Here is a 20,256-nt window from a genome sequence, read left to right as displayed (position 1 = left end):
TAAAATTTTTGAAAGTATGAAAATGGTTAAACAAGAGAGAAATGTGAGAAAAAGTAAATGCCTCGATGAGAAAAGTGCATAAACTGTGTGGTGTGAGGTTTCAGAGCCTTAAAACATTTATAGTAAATGTAAAAATTAAAGCTAGCTACTTCGTGGATTTCATTTATTGCTGGTATTTTTTTGGAACTAACCCCAGTAGAAAACAAGTGAACACTGTACTGTAAAAAAACAAAACAAAACAAAAAACGAGTGTGATATTGATTTATGTTGAGGTAATTTTTTTTCTGCCACTAGATGGCATAATTGCAAGACAACACAGACACATGTCCAGCAGCTACAGCCTTTTCAAGGTGAGCGCACCTGCAGCACACTAATTAAAAAAAATAAAAGGTGTCCTGGCTGGTCCACCGATAGCATAACCGTTAAATTACCCACTTCTCCTTTTAAAACCCCGTGTACATGATTGCTAAGCAGATCTTTGAAAGTAAATAATTTCACATTTGTTTGCGCTGCACCTTGTGTGGCTTCAGAGTTTAAATCGTCTGCGCTCGTAACACCTAACTGACACTAACATCCAATTATGGAACTGCATTGGCTATCATTTAATAGTCGGAAAATACACAGCTAGCGGCGGACACAAATCAAAATAACTGTCCCTGCTTATTTGCATGATCCCATGAGTCAATCAGATGACAGTTGGGGAAATAAAGGATCCCCCGTGGCCATGATATAAATGGAGCCCTGGGAATACTGTAAGACTGCAATCAATCTGTCATCCAGTAGGATAGCCTCCAGTATTTGAACTTTCACACATAACTCCAAATTAATAATCCTGTCCTTAAGCCTCCAGGCGAGGCCGTCCCCCTAAATCTAACCGAGGCTCATGCTAGATTGAACTGTCACTAGAGGAAATACGGTGTTAAAAACAGAGGGGTGCAAATGACTTTCAGGCACATTAACACATCCGTAGCATCCCGCGCGACTCTGCGCTTTGCTTTTAAGGAGGTGTAAACAAAACAACATATGCCGTCGCTTTGAAGTCAGTGGCTTATGTAAGCGGGAAGTAATCTACCATAATACTAAACGGTCCGCCATGCACTTTTAATGGGAAGTCGGAAGGGATTAAACACCAGCACTTTTCCTTCCATTCAGAAGATGACATCGTCTGTGACTCGCAACCCGGGTCAGAGGTTGCGCACTAGTCTACGTCTACACAATGTCCTGAAGTGAACTGCCTAACAGTCACAAAAAAAAAAAAAAAAAATCTTGTTTGTAAGGTGTGCATCACATTCATTTCTTAATATTCAAAAAAAAAAAAAAAAAATCACAAATTTGCCACTTTATAAATCTGAAAATTTGCAAGTTTTATGAAGGGCAAATTTGCGAGAAAGAAAACCCTCATAAATTTGCGGCGTTGTTAAGTGGCAAATTTGCAATTTTATAAAGTGGCAGATTTGCAAGAAAAAAAACGAAGAATCTTACGACAAATACAAATGGAACGCACTACTTGGATGTTTGTGCCAATACTTTTCTATCAAAGAGGAAGTAATTAATTAATTTAGTAGAGATTAACCAAATCATGTTAAGGATTCTTCGAAGCGACAGACAGACAGTTTTGCGAAAGTCCACACCCTGAGGATCAAACATTTAAGCTAATTTGTTAAAATATATATTTACTTGTAAATTTATGTTTCCAGAATTATTACTTACACATTCATATACTGTTATTTTTTTTGTACAAGTAGCTCAGTTGATGTGTCGAATCTGCTGCTCTCCGTCATTCACTTGCATGAATCTAAATTATGCGAGCTTCTGATTGGTTAGTGTTAGTCAGCTTCCTGATTAGGAGATCAGGAAGTTTTGTCGCTCTAGCTACCGTGTATGATGAAAAAAGTTTCAATTAAGAATAAATCCGTCTCCATCCTGCCTTTTCATTTTATAAACAGTGTTCCATTAACCACCAACGAATCCTCACGATAGACTATATAGCTATGCTAAGTGTATTTGTCCTAAGTTTTGGAGTTTTTTTTTTTCTCTCGAGAAAGAGATTAAAGATTCTTGACATCACATAGCCTCTGACATCTTACACAACCCTTGCATGACCCTAATCATGACTGTAAACATAACCCTTGCATGACCCTAGTCATGACACTAAGCATAACCCTTGCATGACCCTAGTCATGACAGTAAACATAACCCTTGCATGACCCTAGTCATGACAGTAAACATAACCCTTGCATGACCCTAGCCATGACAGTAAACGTAACCCTTGCATGACCCTAGTCATGACACTAAGCATAACCCTTGCATGACCCTAGTCATGACAGTAAACATAACCCTTGCATGACCCTAGTCATGACAGTAAACATAACCCTTGCATGACCCTAGCCATGACAGTAAACGTAACCCTTGCATGACCCTAGTCATGACAGTAAACATAACCCTTGCATGACCCTAGTCATGACACCGTCATCCATTCAGAAGTAAATACCTGGAAATAAAAGCTGAAATGTATATCTATATCTTTGTATATCTGTATATGTATATCTTTACGGGCGGTAAATACAATAACATTCCAAAGTGGTAAAGGGGAAGTCACATATAACACATTATTGTCAAGAAATGTTTAAGGTTAACTTCCCCTTTAACTCGTTTGCTCCCAATAACGTGTAAATGTTTTTTTTTTATGTTTTAAGTGTCCCAAAGACGTATTTATACGTTTTTTTGTTTTGTTTTGTTTTTGTTTGTTTTTTATGCTAGAGCATACATAAGGCTTTGATGCAGCCTCTCAACTGCAAAGAACGGTTGCAGAAATGGTAGTTATTACACAAACGGCCAGCAGGTGGCAGCAGAGCAAAGGCGATCAACCAGGGCCATCTAGAAAAAAAGCTCAATTACTTACAATTTTAAATAGATTTGTGAAAACTGATGAAATTTAGCTCTCTTCTAATGCTAATTGCTACAAAACGGAAACAGATAGAAACATACTTATTTTTATCCTGATGAAAGAAGAGACTTTAATCTTTCTTTTGATATATTCCATGCTTTTATAGCAATAGAACACAATATTCTGTGGGCCTTGCAAAATCAGTCAAAATCCAGTAAAACAGCCGGGAGCGAACGGGACTGTGAAATGTGAAAATGGCTGGGAGTGAATGAGTTAATGGCAGAAGGATGTTCCGACCTTGCTGTTGGTGGACTCCATATTTTCCACCATGGTCATCATAGCTTCTGATATGCGGTAGGGGAGGGAGAGGACCACAACGTCCACACCAGACGGGCCATCGAAGCGATCCGACACCTGCATCATAGTTTCTACAAAGACAGGAGTCAGCCTTAATCCTGCTTCATCACTTGCGTCCAGGGGTGCACTCGCAAAACGCGTTTGTGGTCCAACCTGCCAAGTGCCGCCACTCGGTGTTGAGGTCCGCCTGGTTGGCCAGGCAGCCCTTCAAGACGTTGCTGCAGTAGTTGTCGCAAGGTCTGGCGGTGGCCATACCTCGGCAGTGGGGACAGTAAGTCATCTTCATGATGGCTCGCATGCACTCCTGGCTCAGTGGCACCTGGGGAAGGACGTCGGAAACATTGGAAGCATGAAAAATGAATTCAGGGATTTGTTTTGAAATAGATTATACATGTTTGGAGAACATTTCTGAAAACGGGCAAAGATTTGTGCTAATTTTCCTGATGTTTTTAGCCGTAGCTAAAATGGCGACGCACTGCGGCGTTGGGCTAAAGGTACTCTAACAACTTTGCCAAAAATATCTTTACAATTACTTTTTTATTTGACCATTTATGACTGAAACATCTTCTAATTAGTAATTAACAATTGAGCTGTTCACAATGGGTATTCCTGCAAGGCCAATATTTATCAGACAGAATTCGGGTTAAAATTTCCCGCCCTCTGTCTGTGGATGTGGCGTCATGTGGACGTTGTGTATGTGAAGTAGTGCTGTGTCGGTTATGACCAATTTGTTCTTTAGAACGAATCTTTTCAGTGAACATGAGTGAACGGGTCACTTCTTGAAGTGATTCGTTCTTTTCTCAGTTCATTTGAAAGCAGCCACGCTCATGCCGTCAGTCTCCGCGAATGACCAATCAGAAGCTAGCGTCAAACGTGGGCGGGATTTTACGACACATGCAGCCTCACTATCATCCAGCCAACGGCGTGTGAACGATTCGGTGAACGAATCTTTTGAACGCTTCTTTAAAATGAACTGCTTCTAGTGATTTAGTTCACCTAAAAGAACTGTAATGCCGATCACTGATGTGAAGAAGGCAAAATGCAGTTTCATTTTTCGGCCACAGGTGGCAGTCGCGATTCAAAATTCAATTTTCTGCATCCAGTAGCTTTATTGCGACCCAAAATTGTAACCTGATATGCTAGTTAGATTGCGTCATAAATCCATTTGAAATGGGAAATTTCCCTGTCACAAATCATAAGAAACATGAAAACAACAATAAACAATAGGGGTGTGAATTGCCTCATACCTGACGATTCGATCCGTATCACGATTCATAGGTCACGATTCGATTCGATACCGATTAATCCCGATATGAATTTACAAGTCGACTGTTGCGATTTTTTTTTTTTACTCAAATTTAGAAAATACCATTCAGTAAACATGTACACTGTAAGATTTATATGAAAATGTATTATTTATTGATCTGAAACTGAGCCACTGTATTTAACAAACAGGTTGTAAAATTTTTCATGTTTGAACAGCATTGAAATAAAATATTAAGGCTTAATGTTCCATTAATATATCATTCTTCCATGCTTAAGGTGTGAAAGTTAGACGTTTTGTTGACTATTTTTCCATTAAAAATGGATGTTAAAAAATCGATTCGAGAATTGCGTGCTGTAGTATCGCGATATATTGCCGAATCGATTTTTTTTAACACCCCTAATAAACAACAATGGCGACAGCTCCGGAGGCCTGCTGGTCCACCTTTCAGTGCCCCGAAAATAAAAAAAAAAATAAAAGAAAAAAAATGGTCATCGGAGCTCATATAAAATCTTGAAATGCTGATTGTTGTGTAAGTAATTTTAATATTAACTGTCCAAATGTACCCCAAATTATTTTGTACTTGTGTTTCTATTATACATAAATGCTGCGAGAACAAAAATGAACATCACTTGAATCATAAAGTAAGAACGAAGACGCAAGTTGTGGGAGGTTATCGCCTATGACGACCTTCACAACTTTCATAACATTTTTATTTGTCAGTTTCCATGGCAACTCCTTCTTTTTATTGGTTCCACGGGTGATGAAAAGACTCTGACATTCATACAAGTACGCTCGGGCCCTCGCTCCATCCATCCTTTCTATCCCACAAGGCTGCGCCCTCAGGAAAGGCCCTTCGTGCGTGAAAAGTGAAACTGGGTTAATACCAGTAAGCTGCGCTCACGAGGGCGCGCGGCCACGCATGCCAAACCTTCGCGAGCGAGTGCGAGGGACAGAAAAGTGAGAGAAGGAAGGATGCAGCAAGCCTGGCTATGCATACAAAGCGTCGCTCTTATGCTGACATGTGGGCCAGCCCCATGCTTCTTTTTTTTTTTTTTTGGAAACACTGCTTCCAACGCTAACGTGGCATCTAAAAGCATCGTTTGATAAATACGACTATATGCTGAAAGCGGGACAATAACAAAGACGAGCGGTTGAAAATGCTTCCCAGACCCACGAGACTTTAAATATAGATTGAGACGTGATTTTTCCAGGACAAAAGTGCATCGGCGGAAACCGTGGACGGGAGCACGTCCCTCGTTAGAATACATCATCCGATTATTAATAGAGCATTTGCGGTACCTTAGAGCTAAAAATGGCAACCGACGAAGCACTCTGAAATGCTTTTGATATTTTCCAGTGCCGAAAATGTTTAATGCTAAGTAAGGTGATTCACTTTGCAGATTTGCCAACATTTTTTTTTACATAAGACAAAAAAACAACAAAACCCTCCGACTTAACTTTGATAAGTTCCAATGAGAAGTTGATGCAGGCGCTTTGAATGTCTTTTTTTTTTTGTCTGCACACTGCTTGTGACTTGTGTATATTTTTGCTCAGTAAGTTATACATTTTATTTATACAGCAATTCTCACAGAGTATTACAGAATCTCAACAACATACACTCATGGTTAGGGATGTTTGCTACCATTTCTTTTGAGAACTATATCGGTACAAGTACTTAACTCTTGAGTAATCATCGATTATATACCGATATAATATGAAGAACTGAAACTATTCGTACTTTTGATATGTACAATTCTACCCCCGTCCAAACAAAACAAAAAAAGAATGACAGATAATTTAAAAGAAAGACCTATATATGCCAATCTAACTTTTTTCCATAAAATTGCATGAATTAACTCCTGAGCGTAAAATGGCCACAAGAGGGCGGCCCATACTGTTATTGGTTGCCGTTGTGAGTACTGATAACTTCAAATAAGGTCGGGTATAGGCACTGATACCAGTATGTGGTATTGGTACTATCCCTACATAACATTTAAAACAAAAACAATTATTTTAAAGAAAGACCTGCATAACCCAATGTAGCATTTTTCTTTAAAATTGCATGAAATTATTGACAATTTGCTATTGTTTTTGGGATTTTTTAAAAATAAAATACATATTTTTTAGAGAACACACAATAACATTAATTGTAATAAATAAACAAAATAATATAAATAGCCAATCAGAATATTGTATGTGGTTGTATATATTAACTCATTTGCTCCCAATAACGTCTAAATACGTTTTTTTAATGTTCTAAGTGTCCCAAAGACGTATTTATACTTTTTGTTTTGTTTGTTATTTTATGCTAGAGCATACAGAAGGCTTTGATGCAGCCTTTCAACTGCAAAGAACGGTTGCACAAATGGTAGTTATTACACAAACGGCCAGCAGGTGGCAGCAGAGCAAAGGAGATCAACCAGGGCCATCTAGAAAAAAAAAAAAAAAAAAGCTCAATTACTTACAATTTTGAATAGATTTGTGAAAACTGATGAAACTTAGCTCTCTTCTAATGCTAATTGCTGCAAAACGGAAACAGATAGAAACATACTTTTTTTGTCCTGATGAAAGAAGAGACTTTAATCTTTCTTTTGAAAGGTTCCATGCTTTTATAGCAATTGAACACAATATTCTGTGGGCCTTGCAAAATCAGTCAAAATCCAGTAAAACAGCCGGGAGCGAACGGGACTGCTTCCGTGAAAATGGCTGGGAGTGAATGAGTTAATAGGCATCTGTTGCTGAGGGCGGCCGAGCGAGTACCGTTGTTTCGACGTCAACGGGATAATTTCCAGCCAATCCTGTCGTGTGACATCATCGGTAGGCGTTCCCGATGCGATCTGGCATACCAATCACATCTGGTACTGACGCGTCAACGTTTAATGCTTGAAATAGATGAATAGACTCATTCACTGCCATTGACGGCTATAGACGTCAAAGATCCATTTTGACTGGGCTGGCAGTGAACGAGTTAACCACTAATGACGTGTTTTTTGGCATCTTCTGACCAATTCCGGCCAATTTACAGAGGGCGTTCGCCATACCCGTCTGCTACCCTCGCCAGACTATAGCACTCCGCGAAACAGTGAAAAGTCCGTCCAACTGACATCTGTTCAGGAGCCGAGGATTCAGTTCCCTTCAGTGACCATGTAAATGTGAGTGCGAATGGTCATGTAGTCCACTATTAGCCCCGGGTCAGCTGGGATAGGCTTCAGCTACCCCCAAAATTGAGCAGGAAAAAAAGTTTGAGTTGCTTTAAGTGACCCGATGTTGATCTAGGAAATAACAATCATAAGCTTCTCATGAGGTGAAAAATAGGGTAAATAACAAACTACATGCTAAAGCTTTCTGATTAGAAGTCAATTCAGGGATAACGTCCAGCGAGTGGCACAGAAAAGCAATAAGCACATTCCCAGGCTTAATCTAAAGTCAGATGAGACATGAGTCACATCCTCACTGCAAACCCTCCTTCCCTCCCATCCTCGCCCTGCCACTCATTAGCCACAGATGAGTCAGACAAATACGTTTTTTTTTTGCTGAGAAAGAGAGATTGCACAGAAGGGAGAGAAAGAAGGGAAAGTTTGTAAGTAATGTCTGAAAAAAGGGATGATGCAGAATGTTTGAGCAGCTTTAAAAGTTGGACCAAGAGAAATTGGCAGCGGAGTTAAAGGCTTGAAAGCTCCGGGTGATGTGGATGGTATTTCAAGAGGAGACGTTCCTTAATCTGGTTTCCTCACTCATACATATTAATGCTGGGAATTTTTGGTCGGGAATGACGGATATGGGGAAAAAAAAAAAAAAAGAATCTTTGCAGTGCTAATTGGAGGTTTACTGTAATTCTCACTGAGCACTGTCAAGGAGAGGTTGCTACAAACGATGCTTGTGACAAAAGTTACAATTAAAGTAAAACTAAAGTATAAATATTAAACATGCTAACATTTAATTTTGTCCAAAAGGACAAACTTAATTAATGACCAATGCTTGTACACTCAAAACATTAAGTACCTGCATTGTTTGAGGTGCATGTTTCTCATTTCCGCAGTGATGCGGACTCTTTATGGTGGTGAAGAAGGAGCTGAGCCAAAAGGCGAAGCTCTCGATTTACCGGTCGATCTACGTTCCAACCCTCACCTACGGTCACGAGCTGTGGGTCGTGACCGAAAGAACGAGATCCCGGATACAAGCGGCGATACAAACACCGGTGGCCTTTGTTGAAACACGTGTCTATTCAAAATGGTATCCCTCAAGGTTCACTACTAGGTCCCATTTTATTTCCTATTACTCGCTAAATATAGGTTACATAAAAAGATAAAGAAGTGGGGTTTTTTCCAACTGGAAAAGACAATTTGAGAAATAAGTGTTTTGAGACACAAATGTGCTCACAGAACAAATTAAACTCATAAGTCAAGGCAACACTGTATTTGCAAGCATAAATTTAGGTGATGCGAGGTCAGCATGGCAATGATAGAGACACATTCTCCTTTAAAAGCCAGGAAACCATCAGCATTATTTTGTAATTCTTGATTTCAGATTTTGAGTTAGGTGTGTGCTCACAGAACAAATTAAACTCTTATGTCAAAGCACCGCTGTATTTACAAGCGTAAATTTAGGTGATGCAGGGTCAGCATGGCAACGATAGAGACACATTCTCCTTTACAAGCCAGGGAACCATTAGCATTATTTTGTCATTCTTGATTTCAGATGATTTCAGATTTTGAGGTACGAGTGTGCTCACAGAATGAATTAAACTCACAAGTCAAGGCAACATTTAGGTGATGCGGGGTTAGCATTGCATGGAGACACATTAGCCAGTCACCTGTTAGCATTATTTTATAAACCTTTGTCTATTCAAAGTGGTATCCCTCAAGGCTCCCTACTAGGTCACATTTTGTTTACTGTCACTAGCTAAATATAGGTTACATAAAAAGATAAAGAAATGTTTGTTCATTGGCAGAAGATGATTTTAGATACAAGTGTTTTGAATTACGAGTGTGGTCACAGAACAAATTAAACTCAAGGCACCGTTGTCTTTACAAGCATAAATTTAGGCGATGCGGGGTCAGCATGGCAACAATAGAGACACATTCTCGTTTACAAGCCAGCATTATTTTATGATCTTTGATTTCAGATGATTTCAGATTTTGAGGTACGTGTGCTCACAGGATGAATTAAACTCATAAGTCAAGGCACCGCTGTATTTACAAGCATACATTGAGGTGATGCGGGGTCAGCGTTGCAAAGATAGAGACAGTTAGCCAGTGACCCGTAAACCTTTGTCTATTCAAAATGGTATCCCTCAAGGCTCCCTACTAGGTCACATTTTGTTTACTATCACTGGCTAATATAGGTTACATGACTACATTACTTTGCCAATCACATTATATACCATATGCTTATTTAAAGCAATGCTTAGGCATCTAGAAATATCAAAGGAACAATTTGGCTGTGTCCTTGCTTGCACCTGATCAACATCACCGTCAACAGTACATCCACATAATACGTAAGAGTACACCTGTCCCAGTGCACCAGTCCAAACTCTGTCTTGCCCTGAGCGTAATTAGTAAAGGGCCAGTGTGGCATTTTCCCATTGTGTGATGGAACATGCTGATGCACACTCCTCATGAGGCTCCTGGCCTACTTCCTGCACTCCCATACATAAAAAAAGAAAGAAAATTGTCTTGGTGATCAACAGCGTGATTCATATTTTACCACAGAGACTAAACGTCTTTCAATTCAGTCAGCCTCTCAGCCTCTGTTTTTTTTTTTTCTTGATATCTTACTGTAGCTTGTCTCCTTTCTATTCCTGCCCTAATTGTAATACGCTCCCTTACAAGGTGCATGAAAACAGCTGAAATTGTAGAAATAGAGAGAAGCTATAAATAAAGCAGCTGTCTGCTGGAGACAGTGATCGTGAAGAAAGGAGGGAAAACTCATTTGTTGAAGAGGAGACACTTGGCAGGATGGATGTTTGACAGACAAGAGAGAAGCATTTTTACGATGTTTCTTTTGCTTTGCCTCATTAATCTTGTGATTGTGTACAATACATTATTCAGAGTCTGCACGCAAACCAGGATTCTACATTGTCGAGCAGATTTTTTTTTTATTTCCCCCAAATTGCCTCGAACAGACACCGACTTGCTATTATTTTAGTTCCTGAGAGCGATTAAATGGGGCGTGACCTAATTTTGCGTGGTTTCAATGTCCCGACATTTTGTGCTGAGATGACATTTTGTCATTTCCTAAAAGCCGGGATAATTATTTACCCAATTTGCCTTGTTTAATGACAACATCTCTCAGTGTCCCTCAGCACCAATAAAACATCATCAGAGAAGAAATAATGACATGCTGGAATAGTGTATGCTAATAATGAAACGAAAATGAGAATGACAAATCTTTATCATTTATTTTCGAGTTCAGATTGCCATGGGCAGCCATAGCCAACCCTCGTCACTCTCGAGACACTCCCAACCTTTGGGGTGGCATGGCTCAGTGGTAGAGTGGTCGTTTGCCATCTGCGAGTGTGTGGGTTCGATCCCCGAGCTGCTCCCAGTGGACCTGGCAGCGCCCTGCATGGCAGCAGCCGACCACTGGTGTGTGAATGGGTGAATCTGAGGCTTTGTAAAGCACTTTGGAGCTTTAAAAAAAAAAGAAAAAAAAAAGGTGCGAAATAAATAGCAGTCAAATCCATATCTGTGATTTTTCAGCCATTTTCATATTTTCTTAAATCCTGAGGTGTTGTGCCACCCCACAGAAAAATTTCCCGCTACAAGCCTGAATCTTTATGACAGCTGCGGGTATTTGAAAGCGCAATATAAATAAAGATTGACTTGATTTGATATTTGATTGTGACGTAAATATGACAAAAAAAATAAAAATAATATTTACAAACTTTTGAGGTGCAGCTAGTTTTCTATATGTCTTCTGTGTTGTTAATGCCAAAAGTCATAAATACCGATTAATCGACTAACCGTCAATTGTGCAGCGGTAACGTTGACTAATTGGTTCAACCATAGTAGGAATGTGCAATTCATCAAAATTCAATGACAATTTCAGTCATTACACTCCACAATTACTAAATCGACATAATTGTAAATAAAAATAAAAGATTTTTAATACTAATTTTGAGTTGTTTAAATTCATATTTTTGCACCTTTTTTATTTTAAAATGACAAATTTAACTAGACTTAGTGCAATTTCTGGAGAAATTGCGTGGGAATGCTGAAAGCACATAAATTATGAAATTATAATCTCCTGGTTACTGGACAATGCGCGTTACCAATTGTGCCACCAAGCAGTATAAGACACCTGGTAATGATGATAAGTTAAGTTATATATGGAAGTGGGCATGAGACGATATACTTAGAAAAAGTTCAATGACTGTCCCATTGAAAATGAATGGGGAAAAGTTGATATTAAATGTTAAATTGTGCAGATACTGCAAGTAATGTGGAATTGGACGAGATATACCCCGAGAGGCGTCAATTTTTTAAGCTAGAAATTTGAACAATATAAATGGGAAGTATTATGTGGGAGTTGTTAGGCGAATACAACTCACAATAACATTATCATTCCCACAATAAATATTGTTTGGTCCAAAAGGAATTTACATAATTATAGTGTTTCAAAGAATTGTATTTGGCCCAATATTTCTAAATATTTAAACATGTTCTTGTTTTGTACAGAAAAAAAATAATTGTTTGTCTAATCATGATTTCATTTATGACCAAAAATAACCATGGTTATTATTTTTCACATAATCGAGCAGCCCTCTACGCTTGTAATACTGATCTGCAGCTCAACCCCATCCATCCACAGCTACATACACTTTGCATTGCGTAGTCAAACAGTAGCAACACAAGTAGCACTAACATTTTTTCCCACCGTATTTCCATTCCCGCTTTATAATATATCATCAAGTAAAGAGCTACATTATTCACCTCTGCTGCAGCATCTGTTTTCCGACATGACGTGAATGCTCCTCATGGGGGCAGCACTCCTGACACCCCTCTCGGGCCCCTCTCGTGTCTGACGGGCGATATTTTTCACCCGTGCGTCAATACCGGCCGTCTCACACGGATCTTAACCGTCCTCCTTTCTTGCACACGGCGGATCGCATTTCTCCCAGGAGATATTAACCCTCCCCATGGACCCGGGAGACATTTTTTAGCGGGGGAGTTGACATTAAGTGGTGTCGCGGGGGGGGTGGCTCCCCGAGCCGAGGGCCATACTTCACGCAGCCGCCAACATTGATCTGGAAGAGTAACACGAAGCGCGAATGTGCGCACATCCTTCTTGCTAATGAGCCGTCCTTAGTTTTGAGAGTTCTTTGCAAAGCATATGTTTTGATATGTTCACATTTCAAGGATGCGTCTATTTATACATACAATATATTCGTTATTTGACGCAAGCTTTTTTGATGACACGGCCTGGTGGGAGCAAGCGAAATGAATGATCCAGACCTTCTTGTAATGTAATACCCGTCAGACAAAGTCTCATAAATTTCAACCTAAACATGTACAGAAACAAAAAAAATATGGACTCATGTGAATATATATTAAATAAAATGCATTTAGCAAACAACACACAGTGGCTCATACTGTAGTTCACATGTATGCTACGTTAATTGAAGACTTTAAATCAGAGATGAGAAAATGACAGAGGGGGCCCCGCAGTTTTTTAGCAGCCCTACTGGGGGCCACGTAGGACCACACACTTCCTAACTAGATGTATGATCAAAATGTAATTTCATATACCGTATTTTTCGGATTATACGTCGCTCCGGATTATAAATCGAACCAGCCAAAAAATGCATCATTAAGAAGGAAAAAACATATATAAGTCGCACTGGAGTATAAGTCGCATTTTTGGGGGAAATTTATTTGGTAAAATCCAACACCAAAAACATACATGTCATCTTGAAAGGCAATTTAAAATAAAAATAAAAGAGAGAACAACTTTGAGTTGCATTTTGAATGTATGAAAGGTGCTATATAAATAAAGTTGATTGATTGATAATAATAATAATAATAATAATAATAATAATAATAATAACAATAACAAAAATTCTATCAATCAAAAAATAAGGTTATTACGCCAGAGATTGAATTAATAATAATACTAATAATAATAATAATTGTTATTATTATAATTATAAAAATTAGAAGAAGAGAAAAATGTCATTATTTTCATGCAATTTTTAGGAAGAATGCTATATTGGGATATGTAGGTCTTTATTTTAAATTATCTGTCTCTCTTAATAATAATGATAATAATAATAATAATAATAATAATAATAATAATAAAATAAACAAAATAAAATACATACATATATACATATATATTTAAAAAATAATTTAAAAATTATCTGTCATTTATTATTATTATTTTTTAATTTGATGTATCTAAAGTACTAACAGTGTGGGTACTATATGAAAAAAATATATATATAATTCTGCTGTATATTGACTAGTGACAAGTCCAGGGCCTTTCATCCAAAGTAAACTGGCCAACTGGCCCACGATCCTCAACAGGAAAAGTGGTAGAAAGGAAATAAAGCAAGCAAATGAATTAAATAGGTCTGTATTTGGAGGTTTTGTGGCCCTGTTCGGTCCCCACTAAATGTCCATTTTCTCACAAGAAGCCAAAGTGATTGTATTATGGAGACATTAAAATTGATGCTGCAACGCGTAAATAACAGAAAATAGCTGCAGTAGAGATTAGACATCAGTAAAAGGTTTATGTGGCTCGGAGTCATTTCACCGACAACAATAAAAATGAGCCGGCATGCACGGTAGAAAAACAGGCCAATAACAATGATCGCAGTTTATCTCTCGAGGGAATCCGTTAAGGAACCGGGGTGTCCAAGAAATACGACTCAAAGGTGCGACCAAACCAAAGAGAAAATGGCGATTCGAGGGCAAGAAAAACGGCGGCATTACCTGGGACACTTTGCGGACCACCTCTCCACTGACCACCAGTCCCTGAACAAAAGACCGGGCGGCCACAAACGTACGCGTCACCTTCGTCTTGAGGTCACGCGGCCCCTCCCCGAAAGGGTGAAGTGTCTCCAGTTGTTTGGAGACACACTCCAGGTAGTCGTCCCCTGCAGTCAACAAAAAAAACATCCACATCGATATCAATGAAACAATGTTTTTAAATTTTTTTTTATTTGAGTCAAGTTACAGCACAAGTTGTGTTTACCGATGGAATACTGCTTGTTAGCATGGACGAACAGTCTCTCGAGAAGCCTGGCCCAGAATTCATTGAGCGCGTCTTCCAGGTTGATGTTGGAGCCCCGGTAGTAGTGACTCAAATCGGTGTAGAGGTCGGTGAACACGTGGGAATTCTGCGAGTAGAAAGACCCCCAGGTGGACGCGAACGTCTCATGGAGTGTGACGGCGGAGCTGTTCAGCAACTCCAGAAAATATCCTAAAAAGTTGCAAACAAAAGTATGTTGAGGACAAAACCATATGATGGGCATACTGTACACATATTTGCCTGGATTTATTTATTTTTATTAAGTTTGCCTGTTGTCCTTATATGGAAAAACATGCCCATATGTGCAGGTCCTGGGGACATTCACAGCACTTAGTTACATAACATGTTAAAATTCTAAGCGCATCCTGACCCATCTGCATGGAATTATCTAAGCAGTTTTTTTTATTTTTTTTATTTTTTTATGCTTCTGACTGCATTTTAACCAACCCAGTTTCGGGTTTAGTCAAATTGCTGCCACCGGTTTCCACATTCACATTCTTCGTCAGCGTTCTTTCCATTTTCAGGGCTCAATTTTCATGCCACATGGAGGAAAATATATTACCAAGTGGGCCAGATTGGTAAAATGTAACGATAATAGCGATATCGTGATATCGCGATATTCAGCCACATATATCATCGTTGTCATGTCACGATATTAACACATTCATTGCCAGACCTGAAAAAAATGCATCATTTGACATCTTTTTTTCCGTCAGTTAAACATGGTAAAAATCAATGAAGCAATTAATTTTTGATTTAATGTACAGCAGGGGTGTCCAAACTTTTTCCTCTGAGGGCCACATACAGAAAAATAGAAAGCTGCAAGGGCCACTTTGATTTTTTTTTTTTTTTTTTTTTACACATTCATTGCCAGACCAGCAAAAAAAAAAAATGCATCATTTGACGTCTTTTTCCGTCAATGGCAGTGAATGAGTTAATACCAGCCCTTCTTTTAAAAAAAAAAGTCAGGTTGATTTCCATTTGGTGGCTAATTGTTTTTTTTTTAGTGCAGTTTAATTTACATAAGGCATGTTTTGGCCCTTCTATGTTTAAAATCATTGCTATTGGTCAGATGAAGGGGAACGTAATATGCTTGTGAAGCCGAGTCACTATGTGGAGGAACTCAATATGTGCGTTCATTAGCAAGTAAAGTGACTCATAGTCTTATTAGAGATTGTAGGTTTTTTATATTCATTGTTGTAAAGTACAAAAGCACACTATTGTGTTGTTGTTTTTTTTAGTATAAGCTTTTTTTCTATTATATTTATATAATATTTGACCTTTTTTTGGTATCACCAACCTCCCCACAATATCTTGATAATTAACGTATTGTGACCTTCATATCATGATAATATCGTATCGTGATGTTTGGCTATCGTTGCATCCCTAGTAAAATCATTGTATATATATATATATATATATATATATATATATATATATATATATATATATATATATATATATATATATATATATATATATATTTTTTTTTTTTTAAATTGCCGTCAATTATACGCAGATTTTCAGTATTTGCTGGCCAGCTCAGCCCTAAACTGTAAATATAATGTCCCAAAAAATAACACAAATGCAAATGGAACGCGGCAGCACTCTGCCTGTGTGAGTTCCGGGCGTGTTATAGCGACCTATTTTGCATATACCTACATGTTGCTCGCAGAATGCATCGTGTGGTGCCGTCAATGAAGTTATAAGGACGTTAATCCTTGTCACCTGTTTAGTTGAATGTGTGTCTTATTTTGCACGTTTGTGTTCGATTTATGTTGGTCTGTGTTTTTATTTTTTCGAAACCAACTTTAAATTGTGTAAAATAACATCCAGAGCAATTCTGTGTACAAGTTACATTGCTCATCTGAGGATTGCTTGTGAAATTTACACATTTATATGCTTTGATTGTGGCTGGCTGATTAACTCACTTGCTCCCGATAACGTGTAAATACTTTTTTTTTTTTTTTTTTTTTTATGTTTTAAGTGTCCCAAAGACGAATTTTTACGTTTTTTGTTTTTTTATGCTAAAGCTTACAGAAGGCTTTGATGCAGCCCCTCAACTGCAAGGATCAGGTGCAAAAATGGTAGTTATTACACAAACGGCCAGCAGGTAGCAGCAGAGCAAAGGAGATCAACCAGGGCCATCTAGAAAAAAAGCTCAATTATTTATAATTTTAAATAGATTTGTGAAAACCGATGAAACGTAGCTCTCTTCTAATGCTAATTGCTGCAAAACGGAAACAGATGGAAGCATATTTTTTTTCCTGATGAAATAAGAGACTTTAATCTTTATTTTGATAGGTTTCATGTTTTTATAGCAATAGAACACAATATTCTGTGGGCCTTGCAAAATCAGTCAAAATCTAGTAAAACAGCCGGGAGCGAACGGGATTGCGAAATGTGAAAATGGCTGAGAGTGAATGAGTTAAGTGGTCCGACATTACTCTTTTTTTTTTTTTTTTTTAACCCTTACAAAATCATCTCGCGGGCCGGATTAAACCCTTTTGCCGGCCTGATCCGGCCCGCGGGCCGTATGTTTGACACCACTGCTGCTCTCCAGGATCCATCATTGTTGAGTAACCTCAAATTAAAACCGGTCAATGAACTTGGGGTCCTTTTTTTTTCCCCCCCCCAACTTCGCAATTTGGATTTCCGAGTTTGAGTTTCCCGTGCATACTTCCGGGGTATGAAGTTGAAAAAAGTCAGACGTTCTTCGAATGCATTAGTTCCCTTGTTTCTTTCAGCAAGTGTTGGATTGTTGTTGCCGTCATGCGTCATTTGTTTTCATGGCTTTCCCATGTCTCCTCAGTTGTAATTCGTTTGTTGAGCCCCCAATTTTGGCTTCAACGACAGCTAGTTGGAATTCAGTTGTTTGTGCCTGTAGATTTTGAGCAATATCTGTTGGATCATCTTCAACCTTTTATACCCAGACGCTACGTAAAAAAAAAAAAAAAAAAAAAAAAAAAAAAAATGGATAGCTTTCTTCAAGGAGCACATCCAGAAAAAACAAAAACAAAAAAACAACTATACCAAATAAATGATGCGTGTGACTCCCTGTGGCGAGAGGCTGAAAGTCGCAACAGCAACAACAACATCAAAGAAATAACATTATTGATTTTTTCAAATATTCAATCCAAGAAGGCCACTGAAGTTAAAGATCAAATCGTTTGTTATTCCCTCTTCACAGGCTGCAATTTTCAGTGGCTAAACAGCGACAGCTTTGTCAGGCCAACTTCTCGAGTTGTTTTGCAAGGATGCGTGGCAGCTGCCTTCAAAGGAGTCCGTGGATATTGTCTTTTAAAACGCCCGTTTAAGAGAGGAGGGAGGAGGCGGCGCCGTTGCAGCTCGCGGAGAACAGAGAAAATGGCGTCTTTTCTGATTGTCTGACGAAATTAATTACATTACTTACTGAGCATAATTGAAGTCAACAGACACGAGGAAGGCGTGTCCAGTGTTTGCCTATCAAAGCTCTTTGGACTTTGCTGTTCCAATCTCACATAATTGGTCCAAATTCTGTTGCAGTGATGCCTTGAGATACAAGTGACTTTTTGGCATTACAAGCCGTCATTCGGCGGATTTTTGCTTTGACTTGCGAGCAAATATTAGAGATATGACGAGTGCTATATGGGAGCAACAACTGGGCAGAACAATTCTTCTTCAAAAAAAAAAAGAGGCTTCAAGCTTTTATTGGTGAGCTAAACACAATAAACATAAACCAAGATGACCAAGTGCCGATACCAGCCATATTTTAAAGGTATGGGTACTTCTGGAGCCTGCCGATACCAGCCACCGTTATTTAAGGCAAAGCAAATATGATATTGAGTCCTCTTTGGCAGTAGATGGGATGTAACGATATCCAAATGTAACGATACGATATTATCACGATATTGTGGGGAGGTTGGTAAAATTTAAAAAAGGTCACAATATTGTAAAAAAATTTGCTCATCCTAAAAACACAATATTGTGCTTTTGTACATAACATAAATGTTATGTTGTTATTATTAATTATTATTATTATTTTATTATTATTACGTTATTATTATGTTATGTTGTTAATGCATGCACACATTGAATTGCTTCATCTGACAATTAGTGTAGATTTTAAACATAGAAGGGCCAAAACATCCCTAATGAAAATTAAATTGCACTAAAAAAAACTAGCCACCAGAGGGTGCTAGAACTGCACAAATGGAAATCAACCTGACTTTTTTTTTTTTTTAGCAGATGTGTTGCATTTAAATATCATGAACATGACGACGACGATATTGTGGCAGTTTCAATATCACGATATCACGATATTGCGCTTATCGTTACATCCCTAGTAGTTGGCGTTCTACCGTGGCAGTTTCACACATCATCATCCATGTCAGAAAGTAAAGTTTTGTTCGCAATATTTTGTCATTGTGTTAAAAATTTTACATTTAAATATCAAAAGTACTAGCGGTATCAGGACTTTGCATCAGTAAGTACTCAAAGAGTGAATACTCATACTGGTATCGGTCTGAAAAAAAAAAGTGGTAAAACATTCCTAATTAAAAGCAAACACAATTATTTTTGTCTTCAACACATTCATTGCCAGACCAGCAAAAAAAATGCATAATTTGACGTCTTTTTCCGTCAATGGCAGTGAATGAGTTAAGCATGTTAGCTTAATGCTCATACATAATAGGAAAGTGGACTAATGAATAGCATCGATGTTATAAAGCTTCAGGTGACAGATATTTGAACACAAGCAGTGCAGTCAAACACATCGTCAGAAAATATATCAATACTCAGAAATGTATATCTATCCTCTGCAAAAAATGACGAAGTACACTTACTGTTACTTGCAGTAGTTTTGAATGTCTTCTTCATTTGTGTCTGTCTGACACTGCACTACACTGCTCCCAGTTTGAATTGCTTAATTCTTTATTATTTGTATGAAGTACAACATTACAGAGTGGTATTTTCCTTTTAAAAAAACAAACACATTTTTTAGTTGTTATTTGGAGGGAGTTGAAACGGATTCATGTAATTTCCTTTCACAGAACAATTAAATGCTGTTCCACTAACCCGAGTCGCCATTATGATTTAATGCAGTATGCTTTTTGTGACATCACTGATTGCCCTTTGACCCTCGCACAGCCTCCCGAAACCAGCAAGCCACGTTATAGTCTCTCATATCTGGACGCGCGCGAGCGCACGAACATCCTTGCAGGCGACAGCAGAGGAAGCACGTGTGTTTGCTCAAACATGAGGGAGCGACTTCAAAAAGTGACAGCTTTGCTTTTAATCCCCACTTGAACTGATTCCTGCTGGGTACTGTCAGATACTCTGGCTGGAGTCTTTTTTTTTCTTCTTTTTTTTAAAAAAATGTGACATATACGACACTTTTGCATTCCCTAGTTGTATTTACCGAGACGTCGCCGACACACTCACCCGATACATCAAACATCTGTACAGCCGACGTTTTACGGTCGAGTTTTGAGAGAAAATACAGTTGTACGCG

General features: G+C 38.4%; 1 protein-coding gene across 1 annotated transcript in view; it reads right to left on the bottom strand.

Annotated features, from left to right (window-relative positions):
- Positions 1-20,256, bottom strand: part of gpc1b (glypican 1b) — a 131,480-nt gene that overhangs the window by 9,667 nt on the left and 101,557 nt on the right. Inside the window, exons 4-7 of the mRNA XM_077515184.1 lie at positions 14,709-14,936; positions 14,447-14,610; positions 3,398-3,563; positions 3,185-3,315 (exon numbers count right to left, since the gene is read on the bottom strand). Of these exons, the coding sequence (XP_077371310.1) occupies positions 3,185-3,315; positions 3,398-3,563; positions 14,447-14,610; positions 14,709-14,936 (689 nt within the window). The remainder of the gene's footprint in view (positions 1-3,184; positions 3,316-3,397; positions 3,564-14,446; positions 14,611-14,708; positions 14,937-20,256) is intronic.

Source organism: Festucalex cinctus, chromosome 1 (assembly GCF_051991245.1).
Source record: "Festucalex cinctus isolate MCC-2025b chromosome 1, RoL_Fcin_1.0, whole genome shotgun sequence".
In the NCBI taxonomy this organism is placed as follows: Eukaryota; Metazoa; Chordata; class Actinopteri; order Syngnathiformes; family Syngnathidae; genus Festucalex; species Festucalex cinctus.
Note: the sequence above shows the minus strand (reverse complement) of the source record. Positions and strands in the feature narration are given on the sequence as shown.